Source organism: Lissotriton vulgaris, chromosome 2_1 (assembly GCF_964263255.1).
Source record: "Lissotriton vulgaris chromosome 2_1, aLisVul1.2, whole genome shotgun sequence".
Taxonomy (NCBI): Eukaryota; Metazoa; Chordata; class Amphibia; order Caudata; family Salamandridae; genus Lissotriton; species Lissotriton vulgaris.
Genome location: NC_141687.1, coordinates 1,822,426,241 through 1,822,453,265, shown reverse-complemented (window position 1 = coordinate 1,822,453,265; position 27,025 = coordinate 1,822,426,241). Strand labels below are relative to the sequence as shown.

The 27,025-nt window shown below is 46.1% G+C and overlaps 1 protein-coding gene across 1 annotated transcript in view; it reads right to left on the bottom strand.

Moving 5' to 3' along the window:
- Nucleotides 1–27,025, bottom strand: part of LOC147733335 (uncharacterized) — a 496,040-nt gene that overhangs the window by 61,908 nt on the left and 407,107 nt on the right. The window contains exons 22-23 of the mRNA XM_086956338.1: nucleotides 26,249–26,404; nucleotides 15,376–15,518 (exon numbers count right to left, since the gene is read on the bottom strand). Of these exons, the coding sequence (XP_086812464.1) occupies nucleotides 15,376–15,518; nucleotides 26,249–26,404 (299 nt within the window). The remainder of the gene's footprint in view (nucleotides 1–15,375; nucleotides 15,519–26,248; nucleotides 26,405–27,025) is intronic.

Sequence of the window (27,025 nt, the reverse complement as noted above, 5' to 3'; positions counted from 1 at the left end):
CAGTGGCTGTGGTAAAGTGAACCATTTTGTGACAACTTGCAAGGCGAAGAGAAAAGTAAGTGTGTTACAGCCTGTAGACTAAATGGGCATGTGAATGATACCTCAGCGGCGTTCGACACCCTCCCACAAGGCCAAGTAGTCACACTAACTGAGTCAGATCAACACCAAAGAAAGTCGATCATCATCTAAATCATTAACAAAGTTTCTCAGTATCAGTTTTCAGTGAAAGTGACAATGACAATTGTGCAATGTCGATTTTCACTTCAGAAAGGCATGCACAAGTGGGACTAGTCGAATGTGAGGAAAAACTTAAAGTAAAGAAAAATCGACATGAAAAAAGCACCATAAATATTCAGACATTGTCCAAAGGCCACTCTAACGATAAATTGATGTTCAAGACCATTCATAATTGACAGTGGTGACAAACATTTTTATTGTATATATGTACTTGCCAATTTATATTGTAAAATACTTTGTTGTGTAATTAGGACCCAGTGATGTGATTAACAGTGAAAAGGAATTTATTGTGTATGCTTTGATGGTTTTAAAATTTTTAACAGAATAAAGCGAAATCTTGACTTGACTTGACAGTGGTCCACCGATAGACAAAATTCTTGAGGAGAAGTATCAATAATTATCTCTATTACCACAACTTATGAAGTCAAAGACTAAAGTATACACATGGACTGCCTCAACGCCCTTAATTGTCAAGAATTGTTTGTAGCCACAATAAAACATAAGAAAACTCTGGAACAAGCGCCCTTTCATCTACTTCAAGGAACAGCTTCAAGTGCTGATATCTTTTTTAAGAGTAATCATTATTGTACAGTTAATTAAAACTCACAATTTAAAACTTTCAAGCATTAAAATACATAAATCAGCCTTGTCTCAATATACATTAGTGGTTAAGATTTGCACGTCCAGGTTAGCTTGTTGATGTTGTACTATGAACGAGTGTCCCAGCTCCATTATTTATACGGTCCTTCCAATAAATAAGTCATGGACGAGGCGCGTTGTGCTTCGGGTTGCCAAATCCGGTCACCTTAAAATGAATAAGAGAAAGACATAATAAAGTGCTTGTGCTTCAAGGTGCCAAAACTTGGACAAAACAAACCCGCTTTGGGTTGGCTGTTGGAGTGCTCTGTAAGGTATGCTAGCTGCCTGCTATTCTGCTTCCACATCTTGCTGGTGCTTTAGTCTTCCAGACACTAAATCGAAGTACTTTGCAAGAGGGCAGTTTAGCTGGATCTCTTCTGGCTTAAAACACAGTTTTACAGCCTGCCTGCAGGTCCTGATGCCCTTCTGGTTCCATTTTACTCGAAGTAAGGCGCGCCTTATGTCCATCAAACATGGGTAAATACAGCTAATGTGTATTAGATCCTCATTTCCTGTTTTCCAGAGACGACAGGGCTGTTCTTGTTGTCTCCTTTTCCAAGATGCCAGGTGAGGGAGAATTGGTAAAATGCCAAAGCGCAACTTTAAAATCTTTTCTTTTATCTTCTGTTTAATTCCCTTTTTCAAATAAGCTTGTGTCGTAAGCGCTTTATAGTCATTCAACACTATCTATCCATGAGCCCTCTTGGCCTGAATTTCCTTATCTTCTGGTAAGGATATCATTTTCGTTACTTTGGTTACAACCTTTTTAAAGCTCTTGTAATCTGTTGATGATTCCCAAAGTTCGGACAGTTCGAGGCTTTCTAATGATTCCAACAGGTACTCCCTGGCAAGTGATTTCTCTCATTGTAATGACTCCGTCCAGAGGTGGGCATTCAGAGATCCTTGCTCTGTACCTCTTATCTTGTGCCAACATTTTATATTGGTGCCCCTTCTTTCCACTGTTTGCTTCTGAAGGGCAAATTCGAGGCGTATTTGGGCAGGTGATACATAGTTAGGTAGCTGAAAAATGTGTCTGTATGTACTGCTAATAATTTTATCTAGGACCAACGCATCTTTTCCATGCGTTGGTTTGCTCCCATATGTGAGCATTGGCAGCAGTCGTGCTCTGATCACTTGTAGGAGAGGGTCAAGTGTACAGTCTGGTAGAACTTTCTTCAGGGGCTTCATCGCGAGATAACACATGGTACCCTTTTGACTCAGGGTCGCTAGTTGAGGTTTAAACGAGCCTCTGCTGTCCAGTAGTACACCAAGGTACTTGTAGCTAGTTACCTGATTCAGTTTCCACCCTTCCCAGTATTTTTCCTGGACTTGTTGTAGTTCACTGTCATAATTTTTGTTTTATTTAAATTAATGCTTAGTCTCTTACGTTGCGAGAATTTGCTAGTGGTATCCAGAAGGTGTTGGAGACCGGCTTATTAGGACCAAGTCATCGGCATATAGGAGATTAAACAGCGAGATTTTTCCCAATCGTGGGGCATGTGATGTAATATTGTCCATTCCCCCAAAAGGTCTGCTAGAAAGAGATTGAACAGCATGGGGGCCAGAACGCACCCTTGTTTTAGGCCTTTGGAGGTGTTAATCCGCCTTGAGAGATGCATCCCAGCTCCCAACTTGATTTTGACCCAGGTGTTAGTGTGTAATAAGATCAGCTGTTTCAGAAGAGGTCTCAGGATCCCCACTTTTCCAACTTCTGCCATAGTTTGGCCACATCTACATGGTCAAACGCTGCGCTATAATCTATAAAACATAAAAATAGCGAGCTCTTTGCTACTTTTGCCACGTCCGTCAGCAGGGTTAGCATCATGATGTTCACTGTAGTACCCTGTCCTCTGCAGCATCCTGTTTGATTTGCGGGGATTATGCATTTTGACGATGCCCAAGAAGTTAATTCCTCCAGGACTAGGCCTGCATAATACTTTGCCTCTATATTAATTAGGGCGATGAGCGGATAATTGCAAGGGTTGCTCCTGTCACCCTGCTTATAAAGTGGACGTATTATCGAGCCTTTCCAAGATGCTGGGCTGGTTTCTGACACCTGAATGTCCTTGAAAACTGGTACCAGTATGTTGCTCCATAATTCAATATCTTACTTATACATAATTGGGGGTTTTCCATTTGGACCTGGGGCTTCTTCCGACTTGCCTTTTAATATTTGTGATTTTATCTGAGCCGCTGATATATTAATACTATTTTCTTCACTGGTTAGTGGTACTTTTGGGCTTGTTTTGCCTACCTCCTGATCCTCCTTTTGTTCATGCAGTTTCTCATCCTGTTTGGTGTCCTTGCTAGTCTCTTGTTTAGTCTTTCCTGTGTTGATGCCATTCTTATTCCTCTTAGTGATCCATGATTTCTCTAGAGTTGAATTCCCCTCTTGATTTTTGTCATTGAAGTGATTGTACAAATAATTTGCCCAATCTGCCTCTTCTATATGTGAGCTTATTCCGTGGTGATCTGGCCGTTGGAGGCTATGGATTGTCCTCCAAAACCTGGCGCTGTTTCTCAATTTCGAGTCGTACATTATCTTAGCCCAGAATTCATCATTCACTTGCCTTTTCTTTTCCCAGATCACCATTTTTAGCTTTGCCTTTAGGTTCAGTAGCTCCGTTTAAGTCTTTTTTTCTCGCTAAGTTTGCTTTTCCTAATAAGGGACTCAGAGAATTCCCTTTAAAAATATTTGGCTTTGTGGCATATTTTGTTCCAAGGGCCATTGTAAATTCCTCCCAAGCTTCAATTAGGTTTGTAATCAGGTTCTTATCTTGATGAATAAGTTCCTTTGCACTTGTGGAAGGATTGCACCTTATTCTTATGAAATCCGAGGTGTACTCGGTCCTAGAGCTTATCCTTGTTTCCATGTGGCTCCCTCTGATTACGCTTAGCGTCACTTCTTGCGGTAGGTGGTCCTTTGACCATTCTCGCCCAATCTAAATGATTTGATGATGTCAAATTAAGGAAGAGTTGCCAGAGTGAAATCTAGGTAGGAAGAGATGATTGAGGAGTTATAAGTTGATGGTGGCGGAGTGTCCTCTTTGAATCGGCAGTTCAAAGCCCTCAGGTTTAGTTGTTCTAGATCCTTCCGTAATTGAAATGAGCACCTTGTTTGCCTATTTGGGAGGGCTTGGGCTTGATTTGGTATTCCCCAAGCTATGTTCAGTTCCTGTGCTAGTTCGTCTTCTAATGAAGGTCCGAAGAGGAAAAGATTGAAGTCGCCTGCCAGGATCAAATTCTCCATATCACTCTCTTCTATGATTCTTGTCATTTCTTTGACCAGTTCCTTTGCCCCTTTAATTTTGTGCTTCCAATGTATAGATGAATTGATTATAATAAGTGGCTGGTCCACCTTTTTAATTTTGATTGTTATGGCTATTACCTGTATGACACTTGGGGCTGTAATTTTAACCTTGATCTCTTCTGTTGTTCCGATTGTAAGAATTGAGGCAAATGTCATCAGACCGCCTGAATCATGACCAAAGGTTGAGCTTCTAGTGGCTGGGACGATTTTGACGTGTATCCTTGTAGAGCTATTGTGCTCTTCCCAGGTTTCTTGAAGTAGTATCAGGTCAAATGACCTTAAGTAATTTAATATTTCTGGATCTTCCAACTTGTTTGTCAGGCCATTGATATTCCAGATACATATTCTAGTGTTAGTTGGAATGGTGTGTGATGAAGTCAGGGTGGGTCACTGCCCGCCCCCGTTTGTTATTGTTCACCGTATTTTTGCCCAGGTGGGGACAGATAGTTGTGTTGTTAAGGTTTTTGTGTATAAGTGGTTCCCGTGAGGACCTGGAGAGTGGTAAGCGCACCTTTTAGAATTGATGTTACTGGCCTATTTTACATTCTTCTAAAAAGGGTGTTGGATAGGCAGGTCTTTTTCCTTGTTCCAGCTTTATTCCCCACGCAGATAATTTGTTGATTTCCCCCAGGATTCGTTCAGCCAGCTCATTTGATTTCCATGTTGTGTTTGTCTCTTCTGGGCTTTGTTGGTCAAATGTAGATTGAAATTCGATTGCAAGCAAATCTGTTGAGTTGATGTCTTCCAGTACTTTAATTGAGTGGACGAGTCTCAATATATTTCCTCTGTTTAGAGTGTCCACTCTTCTTCTGGATTTGTATTCTGGGACAAATAGAATAATGTCTGTCTCCTTTGAAGTGGTGGCCCGGGCTTCCTGGAGTGAGGATTCCTCATAATGTTTGACCCTATCAGAGAGTTGGTTGTTATTTTTACTATTTAGTATAGCAATTCCAGCTCAGTTGGATTCTTCCGGTGCCTGCACTATAGCCAGCTTATTCCCACTTTGTATTTTTTCCTTGACAGGCTGTCAGTCTGTCTCCTTGCTCTTGTCACTTTCTGACTCAGTTCTTTCCCATTGTTGCGTGTGTGTTTCCATATTACTCTCCTTCAGCCCAGGCTGTTCGCTTGTTGTCTCAAGTAATTCAGTTGGTGTTGGGATTTCCGGTATATTTGAATTCCTTATAGTTTTCAGTTGCTTGTCAGGGGGTGGGGGGTGGTGGGAGGGGGGGAGGAGGGGAGTCTGCTTGACCTGGATAGAAGTTGGAGTTTTCTTTGTTTGCTCTTTTTTACCAGGGTTACCACTGGCTAATTCTCCTCAATGTTGCTCGCTGCCATTATTTTCCTATTCCTGCCATTCCTTTTTTGTTTTCGGCGGGCTTTTGAATTCATAAATGCCTCTGCGCTGGCTCTTTCAACGTTTGAGTTGGTTAAGATGGAGTTTTCTGGCATTTGTCTAGGGTTGAGGAATAAGTTCTCTTCTTTATGAAGTCTGGTTTGCTTGTTATCGGTTTCTTTTACTCGTTCGCTGAAGGCAGTGCTCAAAGGCGCCGTCCATCATCCCCTTTGGTATCGCTTTGTTCGCCCTAAGTTGGCAGGGTATGCCCAGACGTGGGTCCCTTGCTCACTCTACCACTGGATTCAAGATAGCCTGGCTGATGAGGAATATGAATCCGAAACCGGTCCCAGGATGCTTGTTTCCGGTCCAGGGAAGACATGGCTTGGCAGTTCGGGCTGGACTGTTCTCATGAGGCACAGGGTCAGACTGATTTGCATATGTCTGAACTGGGGTGGTGGAGTGAGCTAAAGAATGGTGATGGATTAAACCCAGATCTTTTGACTGGGTGTGAGTGTTTGATTGGCTCAGATGCTCCATCCATTACCACCCCCTTTTGTACCCCTTATGATGAGGCCATTTAGATCTCCAAATTTCCTCTCTATCCCAGAAGTGAATTCCGCTAGTGTGTGAAGGTCTGTTTACTGTATATCTAATTTATCAGATTGATATTGCAGTGCTGTTGCGGATAGTTGAATAGTGTTCCATAAAGTTAGCCAAAATGCATCTGACGGGCCTGTGCTCCCTTCTCCATGCATGCTGGTAAGTTCCTCTGCATGACGATTTTTGGGGGGTTTTAAGTTGTATGAAGCCACTAGATCCTCCCATTCTTGGGACGCGAGAAAGGTCGTATCGCTGTCTGTGGTGCGCGAGTCCTCCTGTAGCAAATGCAATGAGGAATTGGATTGGTCGGTTTCCCTCTGCTGGTTTGAAGCTATCAAAGTGCCAGCTTGTGCAATCTTCGACATCAGTGAAGGGCTGTTTTTTGACTGGGATGTTATAGTCCTTCTATCCTGTCCATTCTGTGATTTCTGTTCTGGGGTGGGTGTTGACTGGTCCCCCTAAACGTTAGATCCTTGATGTTCTGAAGTGCTTGCTGGTTCTATAGCCCTCTCCCTTTTAACCCTGCTGAGTGTTGTTTCCTCATCTTGTGGGCTTTTTAATGGGTTTTCTATTGGGCTGCTGGCCCCCACAACCCATTCAGCCATTTTTCCTCCTCCGACTCCATCCCCCACTGGGCTTTTTGGCCAGCTTGTGGTGAACGCTGTGTGACTGTTATCCACGTGTATGTCAGCAACTGTGACCTTTAGTGTTCTTGGTGTTCTCAATGTTTGGAGTAATGGATATTCTATTCTCCCGGGCTGCATTGGGGTTTGTAAGCCTTCTATGTTCTCATTTTTTGTGTAGATTGCTTTTCCAGGGTCTTTTAAAAAACAAATTTGGTGTAACTTTTTGGCTGGTAGGAGTTTGAGATTCTTCCAAAGGGTACTCCCTCTATGTTTATACGTTCTTCTATTCTTTTGTCCTTCTCAAGTATGTTGTTTAGTTGGTTTGTGTTTTTTGGTCCTTTTGTGACTCCTAGGCTGCTGTCTTTAGTAGCTTCTATGCCAATGGTCAGACAGGAGCTGATGTCTTTGCAGGTGCTTTTGTTAGTGTTTTTGACATCCTCGTTGTCCTTGATGTTGGTTGTTTCAATGATATCTTTGTTTAAGGCTGCTGTGTTACCGCTGTCTTTTAATACAGCCTCTCTTTTATTCCGTTTTGGTGTTGGCTTTGTAATGGACCTTCTTACTCTGCCCGACCTCATGACTGACCATGTGGGCAGGTAGCTGATATCAAAGACAAGTGCCGAGTCGACCAATTGCTGGCTAGTTTCTGTCCCCTTTTGGTTAGTGATTTGTTTGGTGCTTGGGTTTGAGCCTCGATGTGAGGGATGCTGATCAAGAGAGAAGGAGACGTGGCCACAGGTTTGCAGGGCCTTTTGTGTATATGCCCCCTTTCTTCCAGGCACCTTATCTCCTAGTGGGACTCTAACTCAAGTTCAGCGGTTCTGGTTGTTACCACACATCGTCAGGCTCTTGCAGGTTTTTTACTGTAGACTTTTGAGAGGGCTTGCGGGAGGAGAGGTGACTGGGGAGGGTAGCGGGCCTGTGAGGAGACTGTTAGCAGGCTAACTGCAGGTTAATTGATTTTGAAGGTTAGCAGTAACTCACCTCCATTTCCCGCTTCCTGCCTCTGCTGCACGGCTCCCTCTCACGCTCCTGTGCTCACTGCTTTCTGCCTCGCGCTTCAAACTCTTCACTCCGGCTGCCCAGACTCTTCTCAGTCTCTGCTCCTCCTCTGTACTGCTCCGGCAGCTTTCCCGGTTTCCAGCGACTCCTACAGCTCAGTGGCTCCTAGCTACGGCGGTTCTCCCGCAGCTTCCTCAGACCCGGCGGCAGCTTCGGCGGTTCCTACAGCTGCGGCGGCGCAGTCCGTCTCTCATCCATCTTTCGTCTCAAGAAGTCTCACTCGGCCTGAACTGTAGGTATCAACCCTGGTGGGGTTTCAAGCTCGGTCACCCGTCAGTCTCTCTTCTTCCTCCGGGGTATGAGCGCGCACCATGAACGTACAAAAATGCTGATATGACTCTAACAATGCCAAAGCCCAACTTCTCAGGAAGAACAAATCCGTATCCCGCGCCACCCTGGTGAACTACAATATGAATGCTCATCATTAATTGTAAGTACATTTCCTTCATTATTTCATGGGTTAGGAAAACTCAAAACAATGAAAGTAAGTAACATGTAAAAGAGTATGTTCATCCTGTTGCTCAAAGACAGACAAATTGCGTTTCACTTGCAAGATGCAGTTGAAAAGGAACTTAATTTGTTACTTAAACATTACATCATTGAATGCTCCACTGGTCCTACGTCATGGGTTTCTCCCATTGTAGTAGTGCACAAAAGAAACAATGAAGGAGCTGTATGCATATACATTGACATGTGTCAGGACAACAAAGCCATTGAGAGAGACATCTTGGTCTGCACATTGCTGATATGATAACTCAACTGCATGGTATGAAGTTCTTCTTTTGAAGTGACGTAAATAAGGAATAACACCAATTGGATCTTCAACAAAAATCCAGGTACACTACAAACTTGTTTATGCATATTGGGCTGTTTCGTTATAAGTGATTGCATTTTGGTGTATTCACTGCTGCAAAACATTTCTAAGACGTAATTCAACTTATCTTATAGCCTGTAGTGGATGCATTTAACCATTGTGATGAGGTATTGGTTTTCGGAGCCAAACAGAAAGAGCATGACAAAGCGCTCATGTAAGTATGTTGTTTGCTGAACGATGCAGACTTAACTCTGAATGCTGACAAATGTGAATTTCCCAAGAAAAGCTTGAAATTCTTTGGACACGTCTTTTCTGATGGGGTATGAAACCTGATCCAGCTAAAGTGCAAGAGCTGTCTACTGCAAACCCCCCACAAGACATTTCAATCTTACAATCATTTCTTGGAATGGCCAGTTACTGTTCCAGATACATACAAGAGTTTGCAATGACGAAAAAGAATGTCTTTTCATTGGTCATGTGAATGTGAGACGAGCTTCCAAACAATCAAACAATGTATTGAGAGTGGCCTACTTCGATCTTAAACTCCATACAGAGGTTATAGTTGAAGTTAGCTCTGTCGGGTTAGGCTCAATCCTTGCACAGCATAAAGGACAGCCAAATGCCCAGAGACATATCCTGGCATAGCCAGTAAAAAGCCTGTCACAAACAGAACGTTCTGACTCGCAACCTGAGAACGTTTTGCAGTGGTCTGAGCTTGCGAATATATCCATGTGTTGTTTTACGAAAAGCCTTTCACAATAGTGACTGATCATCAAGCACTGTTGACAATATTTGGCAATCCTAAAGCCATATTGTCTCTTTGAATTGAACATTGAGGTTTAAAGTTGCAAGAATGTAACTATACAGTTCTTCATCATCCAGGGTAAGATCAGAATCCTGCTGATTCTTTTTCAAGAGTGAAATTGCAGTGCCCTGGTACCCCATCTAAGAAACTGGAGGCCTACATCTATTTCATTCTGAACTAGCTGCCATGTCTTTAGAACAAACTGTTACTACTAAGAGCCAAGATAGTGACATGTTAAAAGACATTATTAAGAACCAGCTCACTAGACATCTCAATAGTGACAGGGAGTATTTGAAGTGCTAAAATATAAGAGATGAACTTTCAGTGACTCAAGAAGGCCTCATTCTGTGAGGTACACAAATTGTCATTCCCAGGAGTCTACCACAACAAGTGATCGACGTCGCCCATGAGGGACATCAAGGAATAGTTGCCACTAAGAGAGCTCTCTGTGACTTATTCTGATTTCCTTATCTCTACAAAAGAGTCAAAAAATAATTAAAGACTTGCCATATATGCAAATATCTTTCGTCTCAAGTTAATCAGCACCCTTTGAACATGTCAGAATTGCCACATCAAGCTTGGGAGAGACTTGCTGTTGACTTCCTTGGTCCTCTTGAGAATGGATATAATCTTCTAGTCGTTGTTGATGAATACTCCCATTTTCCATTGGTAAAAGACCTTTCATCCACTACACATGAAAAGGTTATTGAAAGATTAGATGGCATCTTTGCAACATGGGGTGCACCTGCAATCTTAAAATCTGGCAGTGACCCACCATTTCATTGTCAAGGATTCAAAGACTTTCTAAATCACCTCAATATAAAGCATCAAAAAAGCGCTCCTCTTTGGCCCCAGACCAATGGCTTGGTACAACGGTTCATGAGGACCCTAAAGAAAGCTGTTCTGCCTGATGCATTGGAGAAGTTCGACCTCAAGTTCTTTGAAACACTGCTCTCTGAACTTACCATTCAATCCCCCCCACTCAAAGATGGGGAAAAGCCCTGAGACTCTAATGTTTGGAAGAGCCATGACGATCAAGCTGCCCCAATAGGCCAACCTTGGTTTCAAGAATGAGGAAGACATTCATACTATGAGCTTTGGTCAAAAACAGAAAATGAAAATATATGCTGTCAGACGTCATGTGAAAGATGTCACCTTTACAAAAGGAGATCGAGTGGTTGTCAGACAACCCAGCAAAAGAAAGTCTGATGCTCCTTTCAAGGCTGTAGTATTTACCATCTTTATCACCAAAGGACACATGGTGACTGCCCAGTCACTTAAGAGAGATTCCTCTCATATTCGACATGTGGCTCATCACTCACCAAACATCGATGTCAATGTAGAGGGGTAAGGTCCGAACAGACTGTTGATGACTCTGTGCCTGCTGATGATTCCACATGTGCAGATCATTGACTTTGACTGCCAGTTACTGGTTTCCAGTGACCCAATTAGGATGTGAGATTAAGGCGCCATGATGATTAATTGAAGAATTATAATTGCCTGTATATCTATGATCATCTGTGTGTTTATTCATGAATTTATTCGTGTATTTGTTTATTTATCAATTTTGAGAAGCTATAATTTATTATTTAGCAAAATGCAACATGTAGTGTCTTGTAAATAAAATAATGCTGAAACTCATTTGGTTCCCACTGTATACTGTAGGCTTGTGATGTAAGCGCTGGAGGAATGAGTTGAAGGCAGGCTTAGAATGTTGAGTTCTGGCTTACACGCAACTGAATAAAGACATAAAAAACTACACTCTGTGTGTGACGTGGCTATTGGTGAGTACCTAGGCTGGTAGGATGCTATACCATTCAAGATCCTCCTGCCAATATTTCCTGTGTGGAAGTAGGAGATGGAGACTGCAATCATTTGCCCGGTCATGGTGAGTTGGTTGTCAATTACTATTCTTTGAGTTGGTTATTGGGAGGTTTGTAGGTGTGAATTCGGAAGGCCACCAAGTGGAGTCCCGGAGCAAGGTGTCTTTACCAAAGATTACTACTTCCATCTTGTATGTGTTGACATTGAAGTAGTAAGTTTTCAACTGCGTAAAAAACTTGAAACCAAGTCCCAATGTGTATTATGGCATCCCTGCAGCTTGAAGAACTGCTACTGCCGACGTAGGACGCAACCTCAGGGGAGACGTCTCTTAGAAGCAGGAAATTTGTCACAGCCCAGAGGCTACAATTGTAAAACAGCTTCACCCAGTCCAACCTGTTGCTCTGCTACCTTCAAGAGAGAAGACATCTGCTCTGATTGAATGATGCCAAAGAAGATGCTGACAGTGTAAGCTGTCATGCACATCTTTCAGCGAAAGACTGTAACATGAACAAAGATATGCTGCAACAGGAAGTTAACTTATAGATGGGACTATTAGGGATTAGAACTGCTAAAAGTGACTCACAAGTCCATGATGTGGCAACAGATTAATAAAACTTACACCTGTTCCTAATCTTTCCAAAACTCAACTTGTGGTGAGGTCACCACAGACATTAGAGGGCACCGCAGAATGGGGAGAAGGGCAGAAGCTCATCTTAGAGGGTGTAGTGCTTCATGAAGAGCATGTGGGTGAGAATGTTTACATTTGAAGTTGTACCCCCTTTTTGTTTACTATTCTGCACTGCTGCGGTATTAAAATACTTTATTTTACTAAAAAGACAAATACTGGGCTGGACAGTGATTTACTGTGTATATTGTTTGACTTTTGAGTTCTGAGTCTTTGCCTCCCACCCACACTACCTCTTTGCGTAGCCTCTGCCCGATTGCCCTCACTTCCTTGAGAATCAAGTGCAGAAAAGGGTATGACGGGCCGGAGGACAGCTATGACAAATGACGCTAACCACCACAGTTGGGGCTGGTAGCTTTACCTGCCCTGTCGTCCCTGAATGGGGTCTGACAGAGCGCAATTGCAAGCCTCGCAATCTATTTGGCCCAAAAGCCTAAGAAGGACGTGTGAGACTAGGCAATAAAAAGGTTTCTAAATGCTTTAAGTGGAAACTGCACGACAAATGTGGGGTTGAAAATATATCATACTAGATAATTATAAAAATGTTATACTTTGGCAAGCATGTATTATCATGCCCAATCCCTTACTTATGAAGTGCCATTACACTGAGGAAAATCCTACCTGGATTTCTGGTAGGGGCTGTGAGAAAACTACACTTCTTACAGTATTAGTACCTAAAAGACAGTCAGCCACAGTCATTTGAAACTAATTTTTTATGTTACTGGGTTTTATATGGCGCATGTGCACCAAAGGTTTCTTGGCGTAGAGGAGATAAACTGAACCAACATAAATATACAAATGTCTGGGGGAACAGGCAACCTTTCAGTAGCTTCCTAAATTTCAGATACTAAGTTTCCAGTTTAAGGTACAGGGGGCTAGAGTTCAAATTTTAGGAGCTAAGTAGGAAAAACACCTACCACATGGGCGTCAGTTCACCAAAATGCTAGGTATAGCATAAGTGACATCACACATCCTTTGATCCCAGTGACATCATAGGAAGCGATGTCATATTACCTTTGCCCCTGACGTTAAGAAACCCGTAATAAGTTCACAGTTAGTGTGACACAGCAGTTACCAACGTGAATACTTGTCTAGTTTATATACTACTGTATTGTAATTGGGATGCTGACATGATGTGCCAGGAAATCTTTGCACATTTCTTTTCTTTTGAACTGGAGGATATTGTGCTATAAAACAAAACATGTTTTTGGCTTACAGTATTGCAAGGATTGTAAACGTTTTCATTTATGATCACGTAATGACTCTAAGAACAGGGGTGACGGTATGGTTCTAACATAATCTTTCCTGTATTCAAAATAAAGAAACTTGATCATTTGTTCATCAATGTGTGTTTTTATTTAACTTTTTCTTTTTCAGAAGAGTGGCATTCCTGCAGAAGTTATTTATTTTAAAGTATTGAATACCAGTGGGTGCAGCAGAATGTAAACAGTGGTCATCAGGAGACAGTTTCCTTTCTTTTTTGGGACTACTTTTGCCACCTCTGAGGCCTGGGGTCGCAAAGGAAGTGCCAGAAGTTGCAGTGAGCAGGCCAGGGGTCGCAGCTGCAACCCTTAAATGATGTCCATGATCTACCCCCTGTTCTCACTTTCTTGAAGCGAGAAAGAGTTAGCAGGTGTAGGTCAGAGAATCCCAAAAGACGCGTAGGAGTATAGTGAGAAATCCTTTCATTAATCAAATCAGGGGCTCGATAATGACATGTCTTTAAAACAGTGCAGAGTGCCTTACACTGTACTCGTTGAGGCACTGGTAACCAGTGCCAACGGTACAGTTAAGAGATAGCATGGGCCGAACGAGTAAGTTCGATAGAGAGCCTGGCTGCATTGAGGTTGGAAGGCCAAGTCAGGTGGCATTCGCGTAGTCAATACGAGTGAGAATTGTCACCAAAATCTCTTTGCATAATGCCTGGGGTGACAGAAGAGGGGCAGCTTCCTCATAGAACAAAGCAGACCAATACAAGTTGCCGTAATAGAGTTGACTTGGGGCAAAAGAGATAAATGGCAGTCGACTGTCACGCCAAGAAATTTGGCCTTGTGAATGGGGGAGGGGTATGCCCATCTCAGCTGGCTAATAAGGTCCGAGAGCCTGGCTGGATCTTTGATAATGCCCTGCTCAGTGGCACACAATGAAATATCCCCTGCTTCAAGTTCCTGGACTTCTAGACTGTTAGTGCCCTGGAAGCATATTTGGATTTGATTTCTATTCCATGAGACAGGAAAGTGTACATTCAATTTAGACATGACCCCCCCCCCCCCCCTGAAATCTTTCACTGATAATATGGCCTTTCAATCATGTTGCATCCATCTTATGTCCCGGATGCAAGTCTACAAAAGAATTTGTAGCCCATGTTTTATTCGCGTACCGAGCATGTTCTAGTACCCGCTCAAGGGGTGGATCAAACCGGTTGCTAGGGAGCTGCAGCAGATCCGCCCTGAGGATATTGAGAACTGACCCTAGCCTCCTTTAATCTTGTTCTGCCACATTCCTGGGATGTATGTGGACCATCAAGAATCAGGCTATTAAGCAATGGGAGATGAATGTATAATAATGCTGTAAGTGCTAGAACACCTTGCTATGACACTCGTGTATCTGTTTGCCTTCTTGTACTGTGTCCGATGCTCTTTATTTTTACTGCTGCTTCAGAAATGATCTCCTGTATCTTCATGTCTGCCTGAGCTGTTTTCAGCCAGGTCTCTTTATTGTCAGTTACTGAGGTGGGGATATGTAGAACTATGTATGGTGTTATATGTTTCTTTTTAAAGATACCTGAGAATTGACTCTAGATTCCTCCCTGATAGATTCGGGCATGCATCGTCTAGGGGGCACGTGGTCCATCAGAAGATTGATTTCCACAAATGGGGAACGAATATATGACAACATGGTTTTATTTTAACGCTTTTTTAAACACATGGCTGTGTCTAGTAGCAAATTCTAGTCCCCATTCTAGCACCATATTTCAAATGTTGGGTCAGCCTACGGGTTCCTTTGAAACACAACACTATAGATTAATTCCAGTTTGTATTGAGGCTGGATTAGGCTTCCCAAAACAGGTTGCAAATGACAAATGCAGATACCGGTTTTCCGATGGTTTTATACATTTTATTCTTACATTTATGTGTGTGATGCATGTGTTTATCCTTTTTTTTGTGCGGTGCCTTTAAGGCACAAGTTGTCTAAATAAAACTTTTTGAATTAATGAATGACCTGCTCAGTATTGTCTGGGTTCAGTTCCAGAACAAATGATAACCAACGACATAGAAATAGCAGAATATGGACCTCTCTAAAAAAACACAAACGAACACACACACACCCTTTCAAGTACTGTACAACACTTGAATTATATCTTTTTCATTTTGCGTTACTTTTTGAAGGTTGTTTGAGTATTTTGTGTGAGTTTGACATGTTCTTTGTCATCTTACCAAAATTCCTGGGACGACAAGCGTGCCATATCTGATGTTTTCATGCCACACACAATGCCTCCGAGTGCCACCAGTTTCACGGAGTCCAGGTCGCCGACAGACAGCCGCGATGCATTCAGGAAGGAGGTAAAGAGAAGGTTGAGCTGCAAGAGAGGATACAACCTGAGATTACTCCATGGACCACCACACTGTCACCTTCACTCATGAGGATAAAAAAAGATCTCACTTGACCCCGGAAGTCACTACGGGAAATCTCGCGCTAAAGAAATAAGCATTTACACTGTCATGACAGCCTTGAGGTAACAGCAAACGCAATAAATTCAGTATTATTCATTTATTCAAATGCTATATTTTTGGCTTCGTTACAGTGCGACGCTTTGGTGGCGTTTGGTGTGTTTAGGTCTGGTGCTGTAATACCAGCCACCAGAAAACTGTCGCACAAGTTACTACTTGTGTAACGATATATCTGTAAGAGACATTAGTTAGTGATAGATTCCTTACCTTAGAATATCCCCAGGCGTCAGACTGGATCCGGAAATTTTTGCGAAGCAGTACCCTTGCGCGTCGGTAGGCATCGTCTGCGGCTCCGCGTCCGTCGTCGGCGGCGCTGTGATGACGTCGTCGGAGTACTTAGACGCTGCCTCCGCGTGCTGATGTCAGTTCTTGGACACAGCTTTTCCGCGCCAGAAACGCAGAGCTATGCTAAAAACCAACACTGGTGCCTTGAAACTAGGGCCCTGAAAGGGGATGACCGTAACCCTAGATATCGGTTAGCAGAACGGGGAGGATGGGTGGGTCGGTAAGGAATCTATCATTAACTAATGTCTCTTACAGATATATCGTTACACAAGAAGTAACTTGTGCATCTGAAAGAGACATGTTAGTGATAGATTCCTTACCTTAGAATAGATACCCCAGCAATACCAACCCGGTGGTGGGTCTGCGAACCAATAATCACACCAGAAAGTCCTGGAGGACGGAACGGCCAAAGAAGCCATCCATCCGGACTTGGCTGTCCAGGCAATAATGTCTTGCAAACGTGTGCAGCGAGGCCCACGTAGCTGCCTGGCAAATGTCCTGCAAGGGCACTCCTCGGCCCAGGGCAGTTGTAGTCGCCGTGGCCCGAGTGGAGTGAGACCTCAGCCCAACAGGGGGTTCCTTCTTAGCCAAGGAGTAGCACGCCTGGATACACAAGATGATCCACCACGAGATGGTCCACTTGTGTACCGCCTTTCCCTTCTTGGCGCCCACGTAACCAACAAAGAGTTGGTCATCCACCCGAAACTGGCGTGTGCGATCCAGATAGTAAGAGAGCACACATTTTGGGTCCAGACGGTGGAGCCTCTCTTCCTCTCTCTCGGGATGCGGAGGCGGAAAGAAGGTGGGCAAGGTGATGGATTGCCCGATGTGGAAGACTGTGACTACCTTGGGCAGGAAAGAGGGCCTTGTCCGCAACACATCCTTGTCCGGATGGACCGAAAGGAAAGGAGGTTTACAGGATAGAGCCTGGAGCTCACTCGCGCTCATGGTAGAGGTGATGGCTACCAGGAAGGCAGTCTTCAAAGTAAGAAGGCGGAGAGGACAGTTGTGAAGGGGCTCAAAGGGAGTGCACATCAGAAAAGTAAGAACCAAGTTCAAGTCCCACTGAGGCATCACAAAGGGAACAGGAGGGAACGTATGTGTGATGCCTTTTAGGAATCGATTAACAATAGGGGACTTGAACAAAGAAGGTTGATCAGGCAGCCTCAAAAAGGCTGAAAGAGCAGAAAGGTAGCCCTTGATAGTGCCCAGAGCAGAGCCCTGCTGGGCAAGAGAAAGAAGAAAGAGAAGAACATCAGAAAGAGGGGGAGAGAGAGGATCCACAGCCTTTGCTGTGCACCATGCCACAAATCTGTTCCACCTGCAGGCGTATACCGACTTTGTGGAGGGACGCCTGGCTGCCAGAATGATGTTACAGACTTCAGGAGGCAAGTCAAATGGCCTCAACTGTCGCCGCTCAATCTCCAAGCATGGAGGTGGAGACTGGACAGGACGGGTGGAGGACCGTCCCCTGCTGCTGCGACAGAAGGTCCTCCTGAAGAGGCAGACTAACCGGGGGATCGACTGACATACTGAGTAGCTCGGGATACCAGTACCTTCGTGCCCAGTCCGGAGCCACAAGGATGACCTGTGCCCGGTCGCGCCTGATCTTCTTCAGCACTCTGGGCAGAAGTGGTATAGGCGGAAAGGCGTACAACAGACCGCAACTCCACTCGCGACGAAAAGCGTCTCCGAGCGAGTGCCGGGTTGGAAATTCCAACGCGCAGAACTGATGACATTGCGCCTTCTCTTCGGTGGCTCTCCCTACTGCAGAAAGAGCCCTTGCGCCACGTCCGAGTTCGGACGCCATTTGTGATCCATCATGCAACGGCGGCTGAGTTCGTCCGCCCTGGCGTTCAGAGAACCTGCCAGGTGTTGAACCACCAGGGTCACGCCCTGATGTTCCAGCCATTGCCAGAGGCACAGAGCCTCCTGGCAGAGGGTCCACGACCCCACCCCGCCCTGATTGTTGCAGTATCACATGGCGGTGGTGTTGTCCATGAACACCTGCACTACACTCCCTCGGACAGAGGGGAGGAATGCCTTCAGTGCTAGACGAATCGCCCGCAGCTCCAAAAGGTTGATAAGGAGCTGGGACTCCGCCGGAGACCAGAGGCCTCTGATCTCCACCTCTCCCATGTGGCCTTCCCAGCCCTGGAGGGTCGCGACCGTCACAACTACGTGCTCCGGTTGGGAAAGGGAGAGGGATCTGCCGCTGACCCAATCGCGGTCCGTGAGCCACCACTGCAGCTGTCTCGCAGTGCCCTCTGAGATCAGGACATGGTCGGACAGGTTGCCCTGATGCTGGGCCCACTGAAACTTCAGGTCCCACTGCAGAGCCCGCATCCACCAACGGGCGTGATGCACCAGAAGAATGCAGGAAGCCATCAGCCCCAGAAGCCGCAGCGTCAACCTGACCGAAACTCGGGATAAATGCTGAAAGATTGGAATCAGAGCCTTTATATCCCGAACCCGCTGTTCGGGTGGGTAAACCCGAAACTGCGCCGAGTCGAGACCACTCCGATGAAAAGGAGCTTCTGAGAGGGACACAGGTGTGACTTCGGCACATTGATGGAGAACCCCAGCTGGTGCAAGAGGTCTGCCGTCGTCTGGAGGTGGCTGATGACTGTTTGGGTGAGCCCGCCTTCAACAACCAGTCGTTGAGGTAGGGGAAGAATGAAACCCCTAACCTGCGCAGATGAGCTGCGACCACCGCCATCACCTTTGTGAACACCCGTGGGGCGCTTGTAAGGCCGAAGGGGAGCACGGTAAACTGAAAGTGCTTGTGGCCTATCGTGAACCGCAGGTAACGCCGGTGGGCCAGCAGGACGGGGATGTGAAAATAAGTGTCCTGCAAGTCCAACGCTACCATACAGTCTCCTGGGTCCAGAGCAGCTAAGACCTGAGCCAGAGTCAGCATCTTGAACTTCTCCTTCCGGAGGAAGCCGTTGTTGTTCCGTAGGTCCAAGATAGGGCGTAGGCCCCCTTTGGTCTTCTTGGGTATCAGAAAGTAGTGGGAGTAGCAACCACGTCCTACTTCCGGCTCAGAAACGCGCTCGATGGCCCCCTTGGCCAAGAGGGCCGTAACTTCCTCCTGCAGAAGCCGCAAATGATCCCCCGATACGCGGTGGTGTTGCGGTGGCATGGCTTGAGGGGTCGTCTCGAAGGGGAGGGAGTAGCCCCTTCGGACGATCTGCAGCACCCACCTGTCCGAAGTGACAGTGCGCCAGTGAGAGTGGTGATGGCGAACCGTGCCCCCCACTGGCATCACGTGGGCCGAAAAGCACGGACTAGGAGGGTTTAGAGGCAGGTGCTGCGGGGGAGGGTGTGGACTGGCCTCGCGGTTGTCCCCGACCGCCTCCACGGCGATTTCCATGGCCGCCACCGCGCTGGATGTTAGTCTGCGGCGTGTGGCTGGCAGCACGTATGGGGGCGCCCCTTCCTTGGCCACGAAAGGAGCGAAAGGCACCCGTTTGCTGGCGCGGGGCCGAGAGGCCCAAGGACTTGGCCGTAGCCCTGGAGTCCTTAAAGCGCTCAAGCGCATGGTCTGCCTTGTCGCCAAAAAGGCGACGGCCATCAAACGGCATGTCCATCAGTGTGTTTTGGACATCGGCCGAAAAGTTGGCGGACCTCAACCAGGCGTGGCGTCTAACCGCCACCGTCGTTGCCATCGCTCTACCTAGTGAGTCGGGGGTATCCAGCCCACACCGGATAGAATATTTGGCTGCATCCCGGCCCTCCACAAGGGCTTGGCCGAGTTTGGCCCGTACCTCCAACGGACACTCTGGCAGCACTTCCGCAATCGTATCCCACAGAGAGTGGGTGTAGCGACCCAAGAGGCATGCGGTGTTGGAAGACCGCAGTCCCAGACTAAGGGAGGAGAAGATCTTTTTACCGTACTGCTCGTACCTCTTAGATTCCCTGTCCGGCGGAGCCGACGGGAATGCGGTCTGGGAATTGGATGCCTGGATTACCAGGCTCTCGGGGGTGGGGTGGGTGGACAGGAAACACGAGTCGCCCGGGGCCGGGCGGTGGCGTCTGGCCACGTTCCTATCTACGGCGAACCCGTAGCGGGCCTGGACAGGTGCGCAAAAGAACGTCGGTCAAGGCCTCATTAAAGGGCAGCAGAGGCTCGGCCGAGCTTGACTGCGGTTTAAGGACCTCAGTGAGGAGGTTAGTCCTCACAGCCGCGACGGAAGCTCAAGTCCCAAGGCCTTGGCTGCCCTCATCAACACCACACTGTCTTTTGCCCCCTCCTCCGAAGCGACGGTAGGAGGTGAGACAAAACCAGTGTCTGGTGAGGTGTCCAGACCGCTGGCATCCCCAAGTCCACCTGTCCAGTCCTCTTGAGACTGACACTCTCGGGTCAGAGGGTCCTCAGACCCCTCCCAATATTCCTCATCACCCATACCCTGATAGTCAGGGTTGTCAAATGATGGGGCCGGTTCATTGAAGTAAAACTCCCCAAGCGCCGTCGAGAGCGTCGCCCAGCGGCGCTGCTCCGACGCCGGAAGCGTGTTGAGGGAGGCATCGGGGACGGCGCCCCCCGAGGACGGCACCGGAGGTGACACCTGACGGACCGACACCGGGGGGGTCGTAAGGTCCACCGGCGATGACCCAGATCCCGAAGCGGATCCAGTGGGGTCCTGCGGCACCGGGCCCGAAAGCGCCGGCGGCGTCGGGACCGCGGGGCCCTGCGGCGCCGTGTCGAAGGCGCCTGCGGCGTCGGGGACAAAGCACCCGACGGCGTCGGGCCGAAGCCCCGCCCCCCGCTAGGGGCCCCAGAAGGGTCCGCTGGGCCAGAAGGCGCCGCGGAGCCCATCGGAGGAGAAAGGGACCTCATGGCCATGAGGAAGTGCTCGATCTCCTCCGGCGTCGCGTCTCGCCCAGGGACCGGAGGGTGTGGAGCTGGACGCGGCAACCGCGACTCCGACGGAGCCGCGTGGGCGGTGTCACCCGAACCGCCGGCCGCGTTGCGCGAGCGTTGGGGGGAGTCAGAAGAGCGATGACGCCTCTTCGACTTCTTGAGTTTCTTACCTGACGACGACTTCGACCCGGGGGAGTGGTGCCGACTCTCGGAACTGTTGTGGCTCCGACCCCGCGACCTGTCCCTCGACCTCCTGTAGGACCGGGACCTCTCGCGGCGCGGGGCCGACTGCCGGAGTTCGAGTCGCCTGTGGGACTGCTCCCGCCTGGCTTTCGAAGACAGGGCCGGCAGTCGGGGCAGGCCTTGTCGTCGTGGTCGACGCCGAGACAGAGTAGACACCGGCGGTGAGGATCCGTGACCGACATCGTGCGGTCGCAATCCTTGCATGGCTTAAATCCAGGCATCCCTAAGGCATCGATCGGAGTCGTTCGACTTCGAAAAGATGATCAAAATGATCCAAAAAGTTAGTCAAAAAGTGACTAGAAGTTCTGCTTTTTCCAGATCTGCGCTTGCTGGCGTGGAAAAAAGAAGATTTGATGTCAGCACGCGGAGGCGGCGTCTAAGTACTCCGACGACGTCATCACGGCGCCGACGACGGAGGCGGAGCCGCAGACGACGCCTACCAATGCGCAAGGGTACTGCTTCGCAAATATTTCCGGATCCAGTCTGACGCCTGGGGATATTCTAAGTTAAGGAATCTATCACTAACGTGTCTCTTTCAGATAGTAATATGATTCATGTGTGTTGTAGTCAGAGGAATCAATGGATTATGGAGGGCTCTCTGTGTCTATGCATTTAATGGACACATTCATATACAAATAAGGAGGGCCCACACAGCGTTTCTAAAATCAAAAGATAGTGCAACCAAGAATAAAATAACACCTCCAACGTTCGGGCAGGACATTGGTCCTATCGAGCCTGTAATTTAATTACATATTTGAAAGAAACACAGTAATCTGCACAAGATAGATCAGGGCAGCTTTGCAGCACTCCCAGTACAACAAAGCATGGAACGACTGGCAGTCAAAGGCCCACATTGCCCTGGGAGATGCATGTAAGACAGCAGACACTGCTATTAGATCCAGGCAAAAGTGGGCAGTGTGAAATGCTGGCACGAGTTGGGCTAGGGAAAGAGTAAATGACAGTGCAAGGATGAGTGTCATCATTAGGGTCGGAGTAAGGGTTACTGTGAAGATTGATATTAGGGGCAAGGATTTGGCAAAGGATGAGGGTTTAGAGTAAAAGTTAATGTATGTCTTTGTGCAATTCACACATGCAGAGGTAAAAATGTAACTTTTTAACTCCACGTTTGTATTTTCTATGGATATACACGTTTACCACACCTTTTTATCTCTATTGTTTTTACTTTTCCATGTTCCACTCTACTATTTTGCATTCTACTTTATTACATGTAATCCTTTATGGAGCCAGGGAGAGAGGAGACAGTCTACTCAACCAACCTAACCCATAAGCCATTTCTCTGAGGATTTATCCAGATTTTACACCCCACAATCCAAAGACTCGTGTTGGAGTTATAATCAGTAGCATTTATTGCACACATTTTTCACAGTTTCTTACAGGTGTGAAATGCAAGGAGACAGAGACAGAGTGAGCAGTAAACACAAGCATTGAAAATGCAATAGGTCTCGCCCTCGTTTAAGTTAAAGCAATTCTGTTTGTAATTAGGTGGCTTTTTAGCTTAGCTTTTATTAGTGTTTTTCAAACTTTCATGTACATAACATGCATATGTATGCATATATGTATATGTATGTATGCATTTATATTTGTATTTATATAGATATGCAGAAGTATATATATGTTTATATATGTATGTATATATATATATGCACACATACATATATATAAATGCATATATATGCGCATATGTGTGCGCGTAGAGAAAGGTAAAGAGAGAGGTAGAGGGGTAGACAGTAGAGAGAGGTAGAGAGTGAGTAGTAGAGAGAGGATTAGAGAGTGAGTAGTAGAGTAGCTAGTGTGTAGTAGAGTAGAGAGAGTAGTAGAGAGTGAGTAGTAGAGAGTAGTAGAAAGTAGTAGAGAGTAAGTAGTAGAGAGTGAGTAGTAGAGTGAGTAGTAGAGAGTAGTGAGTAGTAGAGAGTAGTAGGGAGTAGTAGAGACAGAGTAGTAGAGAGTGAGAAGTAGTGAGTAGTAGAGAGTAGTAGAGAGTGAGTAGAAGAGATGTGAGTAGTAGACTGAGTACTAGAGAGTAGTAGAGTAGTAGAGAGTGAGTAGCAGAGAGTAGAGTAGTAGAGAGTGAGTAGAGAGTAGTAGAGTAGAGCGAGTAGTAGAGAGTGAGTAGTAAAGAGTAGTAGATAGTGAGTAGAGAGTAGTAGAGTAGAGAGAGTAGTAGAGAGTGAGTAGTAGAGAGTGGTAGAGAGTGGGTAGTAGAGAGTAGTGGAGAGTGAGTATTAGAGAGAGAGTAGTAGAGAGTGAGTAGTAGAGAGTAGTAGAGAGTGAGTAGTAGAGTTAGAGAGTAGTAGAGAGAGAGTAGTAGAGAGTAGCAGAGAGAGAGAGAGTAGTAGAGAGTAAATGTAAATGTATGTATACTTGTAAAGCGCACTGTTACCCCATCACTCAGGGCATCCTGGCGCTGTATACCGCTGGGGAACCCGTCCTGGCTTTCCCTGTGAGAGGGCACCCCCAAGGTGAAGCCAGGCATCCCCGGCGCTGCTAGGGCCGTTGTGGAGATTAAGCAAGCTATTGCCCAGAGTTGCAGAGTGGGACCCATGGTTAGCGTAGGCACCTAGGCGAGAATTGTCGAGTCTGCGGACATTGCCCAAGACCCTGCCGATTGAACCCTGGTCCCAGGCCGATCTCTGCTTCAGGGTCTGCTGCTTCTAACCAGTGAGCCACACTTCTCCACAGAGAAGTGAGTAGAGAGTAGTAGAGAGAAGAGTAGAGAGTAGTAGAGAGTGAGTAGTAGTGAGCAGTAGAGAGTGTAGTAGAGAGTGAGTAGTAGAGAGTGTAGTAGAGAGTGAGTAGTAGAGAGTAGTAGAGTGAGTAGAGAGTAGTAGAGAGAGTGGTAGAGTGAGTAGTAGAGTAGAGAGTAGTAAAGATTGAGTAGAGAGAAGTAGAGAGCAGTAAAGAGTAGTAGAGAGTGAGTAGTAGAGAGTGAGTAGTCAGGAGTAGAGAGTAGTAGAGTGAGTAGAGAGTATTAGAGTAGAGAGAGAGAAGTAGAGAGTGAGTAGAGAGTAGTAGAGAGCAGTAGAGAGTAGTAGAGAGTGAGTAGTAGAGGAGTAGAGATTAGTAGAGAGTGAGTAGTAGAGAGTAGTAGAGCGTGAGTTGTAGAGAGTAGTAGAGAGTGAGTAGTAGAGAGTGAGTAGTAGAGAGAGTGTATTAGAGAGAGTGTAGTAGAGAGACAGGTTCTGAAGATAAAACCACGCCTCTGTCTCCAAAGGACATCTGTGTCACTGCCCCAGGGCAGCAGCTCTAAAAGAAAAGAGCGGAAGTGAAAGCACAGGGAGGCCAACTAAGGGAGGGGCAGGGCTGCTTAATGGATCTGGGAGGAGATGAGGGGGAGCTATTCTTTCACTGAGCACAACTGTGCCTTGGCTGGGGTTTGCACTGAAAACAATTCCCAAGGACTCATCTATAGTTTGGAGGGGTCTTATAATCCTTTAGTTTCTGAAAGAAAATCTAAATGTGGAGAAGGAGCACCCGTAAGAATTTCCTCCAACACATGGATAGCTGGAAAATTCAGCCGATCATTGTACTCCGAATTAAGACTGTCCTCCTGAACTTGGAGAATGTCTAGTTTCCTCCAAACTCTAAATGAAACCCATCGAGATGTGAGTAGTGCTCAAGCAACCGAGGCCAACAAAGGTAGTGCTCAAGAACAGCGAGGCCAACAAAGGGAGGGGCAGGGCTGCTTAATGGATCGGGGAGGAGATGTGGGGGGCTATTCTTTCACTGAGCACAACTCATAGTGAGCATATCACACGTTATATAACCGTTTGTGGGAGTGATGTGGAGGGAAGGGGAATAGACAACATTACAGAGTGACAGGAACTGAAAGGAAAAGAGGCAAAATTGCAAGAAGGAGGAGAGATTGGTACTCTGGTAGACGGCAACATTTAAGCAACGTGTCTCTGAGATAGACGGAAGGGGAAACAAATACTGCTTCCCCAGTAATTAAAGGCAATAGTGTAAGGCCGCGGGTAAAAGACCCAATCCCGGTGGGCGTGCCGCAAAGAAGTCAGGGTGGCAACAAGGAAAGATTGACATGCCTTCAGTGCAATCATTGCACTGCCTTTGGCATAATTTGTGACGCCAAACGACGCACACGAATAAAAGCTGAAGGCTGAGCAGGGACGAGGCTTCTGTAATCATCGATTCCAAGAAGCCTCGTATGATGAGGCAGCGCATGCGCTGTTTACGTCAGGCCGAGACCTATAAAACCTGTACCTGAGGAGAGTTTCACAGTTGATGCCCTGAACATGACTATATTCCACTGTCCCATTCACAAGTGTCAAACCTCACCACGCAGGTAGGAACACAGACCCTTCTCCGGTACAGTCACATGCTTGAATATACCACAAAGGCAATCCAACTCTTCTTTCAGGACCTGCAGGCACTGCTTAATTTATGTGACTGGCAATCAATATTAGGGACCTGGACTCATATTTCATTATCAGACTTTGACCTAGAGAAAGAAGCAGAAAAGTGAAGACGTGGAAAAGGATAAGAACACAACGACAAGGGGAGAAAGCAGATTGAAAACTGTGGGCTCTTCTCCCGGTCAGAAATCTCTGAAATAGCTATGCCAGTGTGGCAGAGTGTCTTCTCCAAAGACCAGCATTCACAATTGGGCATTCTGTGGACCCCACAAATATTTAACCAAAATACCAATTACCTCAGTCCCACTCCAATGAAAATCGTAACCACAATTTTTAATTGCGAAAAACGGGTGAGTTGTGACCTGCAGAGGAATGTGTGTGCAGTAGGGTGGTCAGTAAGTGAGCTTTTGGAGGGGTTCCCCTTGACAAAATGAGGCACTGGAGAGACAGATAAAAATGTTTGTGACAATAGTTTCTTGATTGTAGCAATGAAGATTGTCTCATAGATCCAGCTAAAGGTCCATCTACCAGGGCACTGCTCACTTGCGTGGTCAAACCTAGAAGCAGAGGCCCTTTTCTTTAGTAAGCACTCACTGCTTACCTTGTAGAGAAATCCAGTATCTTTTCCCGTGGCCTTCGGGTACTAACCTAGTTTCATGGGAAGGGAGGCAGGGGCGCTTGATGAGGCAAACCACTGTCCCTTGCTCTGAGCAAGTAATGAAATCCATGGCTACATAATGCAGGGTCACAATACAGGGCAAATGTCCTTCTTCTGGTGTTAGCTTTGACCCACCTGGTTTAGGGTCCAATCAGGGACTTTGCTAAGTGACTGCACTGCCTGCAGGTCGGATAAGTTCAATTTCCGCAGATCTTGATCAGAGAACTGAGATGCGATTCTTCCAAGCTGTGCAACCACAATTGGAGGCATTGTTGCTGCTGCACCGAAGATCTGCAGTGGAAAAAATGACCAAAAGACACCAAGCTCACAACAACTTAACTGAAGGATTTACCACAATATAAAATTCACACAGAAGGATGAACCACAATTCTAAACAGTGCCTTTCAAGGCAGTACTACTATATTAACAATGCCACTGAAGGAAGTACCAATAACATAAACAATGACACAAAACAATAACAACAACTGTATATGTCACCCAATGAAATGGCAAAGACTTTTGGCCAATGAACACTTCCACACAATGCTCCAAAAGCACAAGTCCATAAAATGATTAAGTCAACAAATAATATCATTATCATTAAATTATGTTTTATCTATCGCAAACTTGTGAACCTCTATCCAGTGTAACTTACATCTAAATAAGGCAAAACACAATCATACAGACCACTTAGGGTCCGGTCAATGAGAGCCCCAAAACCGTGAAGGACGGCTAGATTGCAGATGCGCTTCATGACTATGCAAGTAGTGGAACGAATTAAGCAAATGCACTTACAATAAAAACATAATATAACATAAATAGAGCTCAAAGCCTCATATTGAGATTCTGCTTCTTTCTAATTCACTAATATTGAGTACCAAGTTTACTATTACTGTCTGGCATTACCGCACT